At 38.5% G+C, this 13,601-nt stretch overlaps 1 protein-coding gene across 9 annotated transcripts in view; it reads right to left on the reverse strand.

Moving 5' to 3' along the window:
* NF1 (neurofibromin 1) overlaps positions 1-13,601 on the reverse strand; it is a 199,297-nt gene that overhangs the window by 6,327 nt on the left and 179,369 nt on the right. For 6 of the 9 annotated variants that reach the window (XM_075013307.1, XM_075013302.1, XM_075013304.1 and 3 more), the window contains 5 exons: positions 13,258-13,358; positions 11,662-11,804; positions 10,813-10,859; positions 9,746-9,962; positions 3,637-3,687 (listed from right to left, as the gene is read on the reverse strand). In XM_075013307.1, the coding sequence (XP_074869408.1) occupies positions 3,637-3,687; positions 9,746-9,962; positions 10,813-10,859; positions 11,662-11,804; positions 13,258-13,358 (559 nt within the window). The remainder of the gene's footprint in view (positions 1-3,636; positions 3,688-9,745; positions 9,963-10,812; positions 10,860-11,661; positions 11,805-13,257; positions 13,359-13,601) is intronic. The other 3 variants (XM_075013308.1, XM_075013305.1, XM_075013303.1) reach the window with 1 other exon arrangement.

A 13,601-nucleotide genomic window follows, 5' to 3' on the forward strand; every position in this document is an offset into this window, starting at 1 on the left:
GCACCAGCATTCAAGGTTAAATAAACTATTTCTACTATTCTTCATTGCAAATATACAGCAACTCCTAAATGAATATTGCAAATTAACATCATGGGTTAAATAGGCTTTTGTGGGCTAGCCTCGGAACCTAACTATGTTTCTGTGGAAAAAAAATGCGTTCCAAGTTCTAAACAAATGACTTATAAATGAACCCTTGGAACACGACCAATTCCTAAGTTGGGGACTTCCTGTATATACGTCAAAATATATACATATATATATGCTAAATTACCAGGATGAAATACAAACAATACTTTCATAAGTCACAATTTATGTAACAAAAATAATTCCCAATATTTTGTGTGTGTTGGTTAAATTTATCTCCAAGCTTAGAAAAGAAGAAATCAGATGTTAACCAGACACCTGTAAACTAGTTGGAATGTTTTATTTTAGTGTACTTCCAACACGCCCTTAAGGATATATGTAAATATATAAACCATGCACTGAGTCCAATAAATCCTTGTTTTCTAAACAGAGGAAGTTTTTTAATTACAGGTATAGGAATGTATGCCTGCGCATCTCTTTCATAGCAACAGATTTTCAATTACAACATAAAAACTGTACAGACAGTGTGATTTAAATAGCGCGCACAAGAGTAAGTATCCTAATTCCTGTATATGAAGCTCACGTCTAATGAGTTCTGGAGGGGAGTGCAAATATCTAAGTGCTTTTTCTGATCTAAAAAACAAACATAAGGAAACATTTTTTTCCCCACATGATGCAGAATCAACTTGCAGAACTCCTTGCCAGATGATATTGTGAAGGAAAGACTGATAGGGTTCAAAAGAGAAGTAGATTACATTCATGGATGATAGGTCCACCAATAGCTACCACCAGTCTCTATTTGTTCAGGGGATGTATCATCAATGATCACCTGTTCTGTTAATTCCCTTTGGCACACCTAGTATTGGCCACTCTCAGAAGATGGGATACTGGGTTAGATGGACCTTTGATCTGACCCAGTATGGTGGTTATGTTCTTATTAGTGAGTAGGTATTCAATGATATCGACATCCATGCACAGTAGTACCATGCTTTTCTGTCCTTAGCTGAAGCCCTATCCAGCTTCCTGTACTTCAATTGTTTAAAATTATTTCCTCTTTTAAATTTCCATTTTGTATGAACTGAATCACAATGCCTAGGAACACGGTTTGCCCCTCTAAATTTTGATTGATTACAGTGGACACCTTATTTCACTGGTGTATGACATGGACATTTTATTTTCTTCAAGTTGAACAGAAGAATATTTTTGTTGAATAAGGATGGTACTGAGGTTAAGCCACTGAATTAGGACATGGAAGATCAGGGTTCAATGTCACGTTTTGCTAGGAAATTCGGTTTGTTTGTGCCTCAGTTCCCCATGTGTAAAATGAGGATAATATTGAATTCTGTCTAGTCCATTTTGATTGTAAACTTTTCAGGAATTATGTCTTACATATAAATGTGGCATGGTGGGGCTTATAGGTGGCACTGGAATAGACATAATGGCTGTTTGAACACAAAAGGGTTTTTATTTAGGCCGAAGTTCTGATATACTTTCAGCAATACCATCCTCCCATTATTACACTATTGCTTTCTCTAATTCAGCCTTCATAATACTTACAGGCTGTGGCTACACTGCCCCTCTCTTTTGGGAGAGGCATGCAAATGCGGCCAATCGGAAATGCAAATGAGACAACGACAAATAGCTTGTGCATCATTTGCATATTCGCACAGGGTCTGGGTTCCAGAACAGCTGATTTTGAAAGCCAAAACAGCCGCATAGACAGGGCTCATTCGAAAGGAAACCCGCTTTCAAAAGCGCCCTTCTTCCTAACGTAGCAGGGAAAGGAAGGTTCAGGTGACCCCAAAGGCACTGCTGGTCAAAATTTTTTGATCTTAACCACACAGAAAACATATACAGTGGACGTAGAATCCATGAGGAGAATCACTTGAAGAGTTGCTTAAATGTGATGAAAGACACCAACCAATACATTTGCCAGAATGAGCAACAGAGATCGTAAAGTGGACCTAACAGGAAACTCTACCCAATGGCTGTGCTGACTACTCACTGACAGGAAACCATTATCAGAATTGCAGTTAAATTAGTGCACGTCTACACAGTAGAGGTGGAATGAAGGTTACAAAACAGAATAGCAGGATGAAAGCACCAAATGGACTTTATATTCAAATGCAGACATTTCTAATCAGTTCTAGCCCCCCTCTCTCTCTCAACACTGGACTACTCTAAGTTAATTATAAATAATTCTGCATGTGAAAGATTCATGTCAGAACAAAGCAAATGATGTTAGTCTGAATGTCACACAAAATCTTACTACACTGCAAAATTGTGAAAGTCACTCCACATGGAAAGGTCTTTAGTGAAGTTCTCTAAATACCCTAAAGTGGAATCGCTAATTTGAGACAATGAAGTTGAAGCCTCAGTTTAATCCAAACCTGCTTCCAAATAACAAGTTATCAGTTTTATACTGAAATTGTGTATTCTGACAGAAAATTATTTCTGCACTAATACACTAGTGCGTATGCCTCATTACTTCTGCAGCAGAATGAATGAAGGGTGTGCGTTCATTTGTAAAACAATTACACTCAAGTGTAATCGTTTTACCGTTCAGTAATGGAGCAAACACTGCACACAGCAAGTATTTTAATGGCAGGAGCTAAAATGTAGCCTAGAGCAAAAGTTAGTAAGAGTGGAAAAAAAGTTAATGAAATTTGACATAATCTGTAATCCCATTATGGAAGGAGGAAGCAAGTGACATTTTTGAATGAATACAAACTTTCCAAACCATTTTAACAAAGTGCCTCTAATTGTCTTCAGTTTCACATAGATGAGACTCAGCCTCTCCTTCATTTACACAAGTGAGAGTGGAGACTCAGGCCCACTATTTTACAGGCAAGGGGATCACTGCATAAATTAAAAACAATTACATTCTGACTCCTGTTATCAGATGTGGCTTATTTCAACCTTCCACTGCACAGGTGCACATGTGCATGCAACCTGGAGCTTAGGCAAGCCACGCTATCTAGGAAAACTAGGTGCAGTCTGTACGGACGAGCACACAAAACATTCCCGGCAACTCTTTCTGTGTCTTCTTATCTGAATGGAAACCTCAAAACTTCATTGTGTCTTAATAAAAGCAGCATATGCCCTTCAATAATTCATGTGGCAAAGCTGGCTGCAAATAACTCCTCTTGTGTTTAAATGCTGGGGCTATAGTGCTGATGCTTAAACCAATTTCCTATTAATCAAAAGAACTCAAATGAAACATTTTAGCCTCTCTCTCATTCTTGGCTACCATCTAGGGTCGACTGACTTCATTGGGTGCCCCTCACTGAAGTATCGAGGTGCCAGTTCTCTTCTCAAACTTTCCGTACTCCCGTGGATGGGACTTGCATTCCCACCTCCCATGTTTTAAATATTAAATAAGGAGCTAAGGATAATACAAGAAACGCAGCAGTTTTGCACTTACTTACAAGTACTGTGTCTGGAGTCATTCCTGGGTTTAAAGAGCTTAGTAAATTACTTCTCATGCCTTAAGCTCAACTTTAATGCAGTTCAAGCAGTAACACGTGCAAATATGATGAAAGAAGAGGGTACCTTGATGAGGAAGCGGCATGAATACTGCTGATTTAGAGCAAGGCAGAGAAGCTTCACGGACACAGAATGAAAGAAAAAACATAAGTGAACAATGTCCATGACAAGAAAAATGAGTAAAACAGATAAAACATTTATAGATTGTGATTCTGCCTAGTTCTCTTGGTTTCAGAGGCAGGAAATGGAAAATAAAGATTAATATCGGCACTTTTGTTAACATAATGAAAATCTGTTTGTACAAATCAATGGTTCTCTCTACATTACTTTGCTCTGATAAAGATGGACATTACCAAAAACAGATTATTTTTTTTTAGCTGAAGGGTTCTCAGACCGTGGTTATGTGAATCACTGTGAAGGTCTTTGCCTCAAAGCTCCCGTGGCTCCCTCACCCCCTTCTAGAGACCACATTTCTTAGGTTACTATTTTAGTTCAGGGGAAAGACTTATTCCACGTACACAGCTGCACACAGTCATGCAGGGTGGGCTGATTAAATGGTCAATGGGACTGAACAGTCTGAAAACCAAGGTCTGATCTATATGCAAAGATGTATCAGTTTAAAATCACAAGTTCTGCTAAACCAATATGAATCTATGTGGCTCAGGCCCTAGCAGTGTAATTTTTTGACAGCGAGGTACAGGACGAAGGGATACAACAACAACTAGTCCACAGAATGAGAAAGTTGCAAAACCAATTCTCTAATTCTAACTGTCCCTTCTAGCCATCTGCCAGAATGAAATGAGTATGTTCAGGTACAGAAAAAATGCTAATAAGAAATAAAGGTGAAGAGAAGAGACAAAGTAATATTTTAATTAAGAGTTAATTAAGATGTTCTTAGGTACTATAGCTTTTGCGTGCTTCAATTTTTAAGTGACAAACCTGAAATATCTTTTAGGGGTGACTGTCACAGATTTTGAGCATCTTTGAACACCAGCCATTCAGAAATTGGGTACCCAAAAATTCAATCACTAGTAAACTGTAAAAGTATTTGCCTATATTGTAATGTATACCTATGCGCTAATAGATGACTTGATATATCCTTCTGTATTCCTCTCTTTTACTAAATATGAGAAGTCCTGTGGCACCTTATAGTTGAACAGATTTTTTGGAGCATAAACTTACGTGGGCACAGACCCACTTTGTCGGATATATCTGACAAAGTGGGCCTGTGCCCACGTAAGATTATGCTCCAAAAAATCTGTTAGTCTATAAGGTGCCACTAGTTGTTTTTGCAGATACAGACTAACATGGCTACCTCTCTGATACCTCTCCTCTACTGTTGCTGTATAAAAAATTATGGACTTTTTAAAAAATTAAAATGCATCATAGAATTATAGGACTGGAGGGGATTTCAATAGGTCATGATATCAAGTCCTCTGCATTCTTGGCAGGACTAAATGTTATCTAAAACATCCCTACTCATCCTCTGTAGTAAGACACACCTGAAAAAAACCAAACCTAAACAAAAACCCTTAAAATTACCATAGAGGTTTCAGAGAAAGTCACTCTCCATGCGATCTATTTAATGAAAAAAAAAATCTTAGTTTCTTGGAAGTGTGGGGAGGTATAGTAAGTTACTTAAAAACACTAGCCCACAACATTAAACAAAGCCAATAACTACAAATAAGCTTTTGTATATGTTAAAGAAAGAAATGTAAGGCTCAGATATAGAATTTTGTATAGGGTGAAACTTTTTTCCTTTGCTTTCTCATTCTAAATATTCAACACGAGGAGAAAAATCTGAAAGTTTCAACTGATACAAAACCAGTAAGGCCACTGAGAAAAGTCTGCTTTCAGTAGCAGTAACTCCAGGTTTATCATGGCTTTTAGCTCCTACAGCACTAAATCACTCTGCATATTGCATGAAACCATCTCATGATCACAAAGTATGCTCTGACTAATCTCTAGTCCTGCCTTTTCCATAGTCTCTAATTTATTATTACAAAAAAGTTAATATAAGGTCATAATTTCTTGAATTGAACAGGCACTGCCAACTCCTGCTTTTGAGTTATGTTTTTTTTTTTTTAAAAGTTCTCTCAAACTGTCTCCCATTGATTAATTGTGGTCAGGGAAACACTTGCTACTGGTCTGTAGGGAGCTGGCTTGTTCCCTGTTTTTAGTTGACAGAAGCAGAACAGATGGTAAGTGATGAAACGGAGAACAAAAGCATAAAATGGAAATCCTTCCTCCCCCGCTTCAAAAGAACATCACACTATACAATGCAGTATGGAAGCTAAGAATACATGCATATTTTCACAACATCACTTTACAGTGAACCCTCGATATAATGGACTAATGGGGGGGAGGGTGCCTGTTAAAACTGAACGTGTGTTATATCCAAGGGTTTCTGCTGAGGGATTAATCCTACGGCTCCCAGCTGCCCACACTCTGCCATGACCATGGTGGCTCCTCCGGCTCTGAGCCACTGCTGTCCCTCTACACTCCCCACGGCTAGGACCACCACAGCCATGGGGCCTCTGGTTGCAGATGGGATCACTACCACAGTGGCAGCTCTCCAATTCACAGCTGGGAACCCTGCAACTGTGGTGATCCCAGACGTGGATAGGGACCCCACGGCTGTGGCAATCTCTCAGCTACTTTCTTTGGTGGGGAGGGTAGTGAACGTCCATTATTACTGATGTCCAGTAAAATGGGGTCCGCTATATTGAGGGTTTACTGTACTGTACTATACTATGTGCAAACAACTGTTGGGGTTGTTGCACAGATGTTACATAAATGTGGGAAGAGAGGTACCCTTATGACAGGTTTTTCCATTAAGATGCTGATCAAATTTCAAAGGCATTTGGGAGCCCAGGATTGACACAGTATTCCCTGAATTTTTCTGAATGCTTTCTTTAACTTTTTCCCCCTACATCTGCTTGTCTGTCAGTTTCCATCGCGCTATCTTACTATTGAGGGGAAGACGGAATTTACTAAACTGCACTGGCAAATATGCAAATTAACTGACATATTCCTTGTCGCTGTCCCGCAATAGGAATCTTAGGTACTATTTGTATCTACAGTCAGTTCAAAATTTTTAGAAAGAAATTGATTAACTTAAGTTGTCCCTTTAAACAAGCACAATAACACTACCGAGGCCATCTAACGATCTTCATGAAGTCTTCTGTTTTAAAACAAAGTTGAATTACTTGACACTTTTGACTACTCATTGCTTTATACTACTTCTGCCACAGGAATTACTGAATGTTTATAGATAAAGCTAACAGCACCTTTTTATTTTAACTAACTAATATAGGAACATTAACAATTCTTGCCATGTAAAAAAAACCTGACTTTTTAAAGAATTTCTAGAACTAACAGCTACTGAAATAATTTATTACACAAGAACAAGGTGGGTAATTTTAATCTGACTTCACCCGATTCTTTTGTTTCTGACTTCCTTAGTTTCATTACCTGTCTGCAGCATGAACCTCAATAACAAGGACACAGTAACAAGACTGCAGTGACAATTCAAGCCTCCCTGAGGCCAAACTGTGCTATTGATAAAGTAGAATAGCCAGGTACAAATCTGAAAACCCACTGCTCCTCTCCTATTCAGAACACAGCTATTTAGTGAAATGAATCAGCTTAGCTTAGCCAGAACCTGGGAAATAAGCCTGTTTCTCCTCATGATAGGCTTTTCCTACTTAGATTGGCTCACTTTTCTCCAGACACAATCTTAGCACACTCTCTTCAATGATTAAATCAACTAGAGGGTTTGAGCTTTTCTAAAAACTGAACAGATGCTGCCCTAAGGTCACACCTAAGTCACAAAGCAATAGGATTTAAAAACACTTCACTGTTACTTGTTCTGATAACCATAGAATGCTGCCTCTTCTTCAAATATTACTTTTCAATGGACAACAGCTGGGAGTGGAAAGGAGAACTGGAAGGTTATGGGCCAAAAAGACAATTTTAAAAGCGTCTCAGCTGTACTAATTTGAGCACAACAGGGCAAAATTATATATTTATACACACACACTGGTGTGACTAACAGATGCCGAAAAGATTACAGTAAACTCTTTCATATCCAAAACAAACCAGCAGTCATATAGCACTTGAAAAAACACACTCTCTACAGCTATGTCTACAAGTGAAGCCTACTTCGAAGTAGCCTATTTCGATGAATAACGTCTACATGCCCTCCAGGGCTGGCAACGTCGACGTTCAACATCGACGTTGCGCAGCACCACATCGAAATAGGCACTGCGAGGGAACGTCTACACGCCAAAGTAGCACACATCGAAATAAGGGTGCCAGGCACAGCTGCAGACAGGGTCACAGGGTGGACTCAACAGCAAGCCGCTCCCTTGAAGGGCCCCTCCCAGACACAGTTGCACTAAACAACACAAGATCCACAGAGCCGACAACTGGTTGCAGACCCTGTGCATGCAGCATGGATCCCCAGCTGCAGCAGCAGCAGCCAGAAGCCCTGGGCTAAGGGCTGCTGCACACGGTGACCATAGAGCCCCGCTGGGGCTGGAGAGAGAGCGTCTCTCAACCCCTCAGCTGATGGCCACCATGGCGGACCGCGCTATTTCGATGTTGTGGGACGCGGATCGTCTACACGTGCCCTACTTCGACGTTCAACTTCGAAGTAGGGCGCTATTCCCATCCCCTCATGGGGTTAGCGGCTTCGACGTCTCGCCACCTAACGTCGATGTTAACGTCGAAATAGCACCCAACACGTGTAGCCGTGATGGGCGCTATTTCGAAGTTAGTGCCGCTACTTCGAAGTAGCGTACACGTGTAGACACGGCTTAGAACTCTCAAATAACCAGCACTTTAACCACAAGCAAATTTTAATTACATTTTCCATAAGTGCAATATAGTGAAAGTAAATGCAAATGAATACAGCAAATAAGTTTACCATGTACAATACGACTGTGGTTGGTGAATAAAGTGCTGTGCATACATTGATTTCTTAACATCTAATCTTGTTTTTCTTTAGTGTTATGCATTGTTAGGTATGCCTCTCTATTATCCAGAATATTTGAATATCTGTCAACCTCCTGGTTCTGGGGCTGTCAGATATGAAAGAGTTTACTGTACTAGAAGATGTCTCAGTTAGCAATCCAGAACTATTGCCTAATGTACCAAGAAAATTTCTCCAGCATTCACCCTGTGTAATCTTTGAACATTTCATCCCACTGCCACTCGCTCAAATCCTCATGTACTGCATGTGGAGCAGTTATTCACTATGCTTGCTGTTTACCTCCATGCATCCAAATATCTGCAGTTCTATTTCCTCCTATTTAGTCATCACATTGCAAATCTAAGCACATTAAAAGTATTCTATTCCGCTGTCATTTACTCTTCTCTAACACTTGGTAGTAGTTCTTTTGGGAACCTCTTTCCACCCATCGGTATCTTTTTAAAAAAAATAAAAATACAAGTGACGTATCCTTTCAGGTGTGAGGACATTCGTTCTTTTATTCAGCAGGAGTACCACTTCTCTGTTCTGTGACATCATGGTACTGCATGTGTGACCTTAAACTGTACTGTTTTTTCTCTAACTACATTACATTACCAATTCATATCTAATTAAGTTTCCCCAGTATTAGTCCCTGGTCTCCTTCAGCATTACTGATTTCCAAGGTCTGTCTCCAACTAATCTGAAGGTTTTTTTACCTCCCCTGTTGAATCTCATACTGTTGTTCCATGATGAAATATGATGAGATATCAACATGAATGTAAAGGCTGGCATTTTAGCATCCACTGCTTTATTATATGTACACACTAAAATGTAGCTCTTTCTTGTATGCTGCTGCACCTTGATGTCATGCCTTTGCATGTGTCACCAAAAATAAAAAACATGAATCCCGAGGACATTCTGCGAGTTTTCATTACCACATTCAGTGTCAATATTGACATAACATATCACAACACTGAGTTCCAATCACAGGTCCAGAATACAATTTTTATGATGGACAAAATTCAACATCAAGATGAAATAACTTCCTGAGTATTTTAATGTTTACTCTGCTTCAGAATGCAGTGTTGCTTAAAATATTAACGTCTCTGGAGCATTAACAATACTTCTTGTTTGCGGAGCTACATAAATGTCAGTTTTAAAATGTGTGCTTTCTATGTGTGGTATAAAACATATACTGACCTGGGGAATGCTGTGAAGTTGCGAGTGAGGTCATTGAATTAGAAAGGTTGAGGTTAGCAGTAATGCTAAGCTGGCTTTGTACAGCTGGAGGATAAGGAGATGTAGGTGTCAGTAGGGATTCCTCACTGGCTTCCTCATCGATTCCAGGCAAATATGTGTCAATCAAGGCATCAAGAAATTTCACAATAAGCTCAGCATAGTCTGGGATTTGTGTTTGCTGTGGGAAAAAAAAAAGTCAGATGTCTTACTTTTCTCTTCCGCCAATAACACCTCAAATGTTAACCTCAAACCATATTTTGATGTTCACTCGTGCTTTGTCCAGGTCTGTAAGCATTTTATGTGGGCATCTGCAAAGTTCAATCTTGGCTCATATTCAGATTTATTTTAATATATACTAAAGGCTAGCTGTAGTTACAATGTGAACAAACCACGGGATAGCACAGTAGTCAGTAACAAGTGGTCGCACCAATGCCAAAATTTCCTTTAGAAGGAGACCTGCTCTGCCTAGCTCTGAATGTGACGATGTACAAACATTACCTCTACTTCAAGTCTAACATCCAGCCACTGTCCATCTCTGCTTATTTGCTCCTTTTTACACTGACTCAACTGAACAAATTGCAGTACATTTGGGTAATACTTAAGACAATATTGTGTTCAGGGTATAATGTGAAATTTATCTTTGTGAATTACTTCAGTATTGATTTTCACATTTCTGTAAGCTGCAAAATACCTTTACTACAGAATTAGATATGTGCTGATGATACCATGTGGAGTGCCTCTTAACAATGGCAATAGGAACACTGCAAAGGGTTATTTACCATCTTGACTTTGACTCTTATCTGATAATTTAACAGTAGGTACTACTGTTATGTTTTTATACCAGCTCATTTAATCCATCACAGTTTGTGAGGTTTGACAGAGAGCTAGTTACTCCCTTGCTTATTAAAGCTTGCCTAGTGGGCTAGTCTGCTTTATCAATATTCTTTTTCATATTTATATTATAGTGCCGTAAGGGTATCCTGGTGTTCTACACAGAGAATAAAGATCAGACTCGGAACTATTCTTACCTTAGAGAATGGCCCAGCAAACCTCCACAGCCCATTAAATCCAAAGCCTGTAACAACAAACTCAATATTACCACCCTATAGCAACAATTTTCTCATGGAATTTTGACAGAAAACCAAATTAGAAAGTATATAAGATGCATCACTTGGATTTGCTTACATATTGGAAAACAATGTTATATAAGGGTCTCTCAGTGACAGATGTTAAAAATAGACAATACTTTGTTCAGCATGTAAAAAAAATACAACTACTACTGAGTTTTGGGGATTTTATATAATATACATCTCAAGTGTAAGGAATGAATTCAAAAGCCTCAGATTGAAAATATTAAGTGTTTAAATATGGGTAAAATTTCCAAAAGGACAAATGACTTAGGAACCGAAGTCATTTTCAAAACTAGTGTGAGAACCAAAAACCTCAGACTTGCAAGTGCTTAACTGACTTTGAAAACAAGGTGGTTTCTAAATTTTACCGTATACAATTTATTAACCAGATAAGATACTTGATAGTTAATGCTAAAAGATTTTACAAATCCAATTTATTATTTGCCATTTTGACCAGTATTTGCATTTTGAACTAGAGTTACTCGGGAAACAGATTAGTGAGTTTTAATTTCTAGACTATTTCAATTGGCATTTTATTAAGCAGCTGGCAATACTCAGTCCTAGCAAGAACTTTCATTTTCACATTAAGACAGGTAATTATTACAAATGAACACATTTTTACATCAGGAATTGCGAAATTCAGAAAAATTCCGAACAACAAATTCTGGGCAGCAGTCAATCGTGATGGAAACTTTTCTTTTTTAAATTTTACAATAGAGCAGTTTAAAAAAGCAGAAAGATATTTACTTTGTAGGTAAGATGTTTGGTACTGGGGTGGAGATTCTTCATGGTAGACAACACTCTGAACAATCCCATGAATTGGATTCAACAAATTTGGGTCTTGGCACAGTGATAAAAGGGTGTTGATCTTGGAGTCCAATAAATTGTGCCTAAACAATACAAAGTAAGTGTCTTCGTTTTGTTCATTTAGTTACTTAAATTAGAGGAACCGCAGATTCATTTATTAAATAAAACTATCAGGATGGGATTTTCAGCACTGTCCAAGTGATTCAGAAGAACAAGCCCTATTCACTTTTAACGGGACTTAGGCCCTCATGTCACCTCAATGCTTTTGAAAATCCCCAACATAGAAAAAACAACTCAACAACCCTTTTCTTTACTTAGCAATTAACAAAATACTCAAACATGCAAAATCAAATATTTGAATTATTTACAAGGAAATATTTAACTGGTAAAATGAACCTCTGGATTTGTTCAATCCTTGGTATTAGTTCTTATACTGTTATAAAAGATGCCAATTACTGTCAGTTTGATTTCAGTGACTTGTGAAATACCTTTGAATCCGAACATCGTCTTATAACAGGATGATGTGATATTCCTTCTAAAACATGCACACCCCAATTTAAGATGTCCACACAAATTACACGATAGCTGCCATTTTCCTAAACCTAAATAATACCGTGACAAACTAAGCCAACGTGCTGTATCCAGAATCAAATTCAAAAGAGCATGCGTGAGCTTCACTTTAAATAATTTGTTTCAAAGGGTCAGTTTGATACCAATAATTTAAAAAAAACAAACCACCCAAAACTGTTTATCGGGTGGGCGGGGGGCGGAATCTAAAAGGTAACAGGTATCCACTTGTTTTACAATAACATGCTAATACAATGTAAATCAACCCTACATTTTAATTTTTATTTAAACTTTTTCATAGTGTCAAACATGCGCCCTCTAATTTTTTCATCCATGTGGAGAACAAATTTTGTTATGGGCACTGAGCATGTAGAAACACATGATGCCCACTGTATGCGCTCTGCTAATCAACTGGGCAGCACCTGCATCTCTCCTGGGTCTCTCTCCAAGCCCACGGCTTACAGGCAATGCTGGTGTCAAATACTGATAAACTACGACTGAACTGCTTGACCAATGGCTGCAATGAGCACCGAGAGATTTTGCTGTGAAGTCTTGAAGTAACTGTTGGCCTACTGTCCATGCAAACTGCACAGCATGTACAACAGCAGTGCAAACTTCTACATAGTCATGCCAAAGCATCCAAACCAACTTAGAAGGAATATGGCAGAGCATAATTGTCTCTGAAGCTTTTGGTCTGTCTGTGGAAATTGTCAAGACGGGTACTTATAAGAACCAACTGTGAGGGTTGTTTCTGAACTGAGGATACTTCTACCACCAAGAACATCAAACGCATTTCACATGGATGACGAGACACCTTCAGTCCTTAAAAGTCAAAGTTCAATTTGAACTAGCAACTTATAGGCGAAAAATGCCATGTAACTTATCCTGTTCCAGAGGTCATTATATACAAGTGTAAAGCAGCAAACTTATCACAACAATTATAATATAAATTGAATTTTAATTACTTACACAACAGGAAAGACCTTTGGGAAGACGACACTGGCTTCTGCTAAATATTCATAAAGAATTCGTTGGTCAAACTCATCTGTAGTGTACTTTACTAGCGTTGCCTGGCATAATGCAAAGGACCAAAATCAATCTCTCTTTAATTTGGGAGGTGAATATTTGTGCTTAATTACTGAGGCATGACACCAGTTTAACTCTAACAATGAAAGGAACACTAGCAAGATAGTAGATGACATTAAGGCTTTTTTTTTTCCCCTTTTCTGAGGGACATTTTTCAAATATATCATATGTGCACAGAAACCTGACAATGACCAGAATTGCTCAAAATTTTAAAAACTGGTAAAAAT

Source organism: Carettochelys insculpta, chromosome 19 (assembly GCF_033958435.1).
Source record: "Carettochelys insculpta isolate YL-2023 chromosome 19, ASM3395843v1, whole genome shotgun sequence".
NCBI classification, from domain to species: Eukaryota; Metazoa; Chordata; order Testudines; family Carettochelyidae; genus Carettochelys; species Carettochelys insculpta.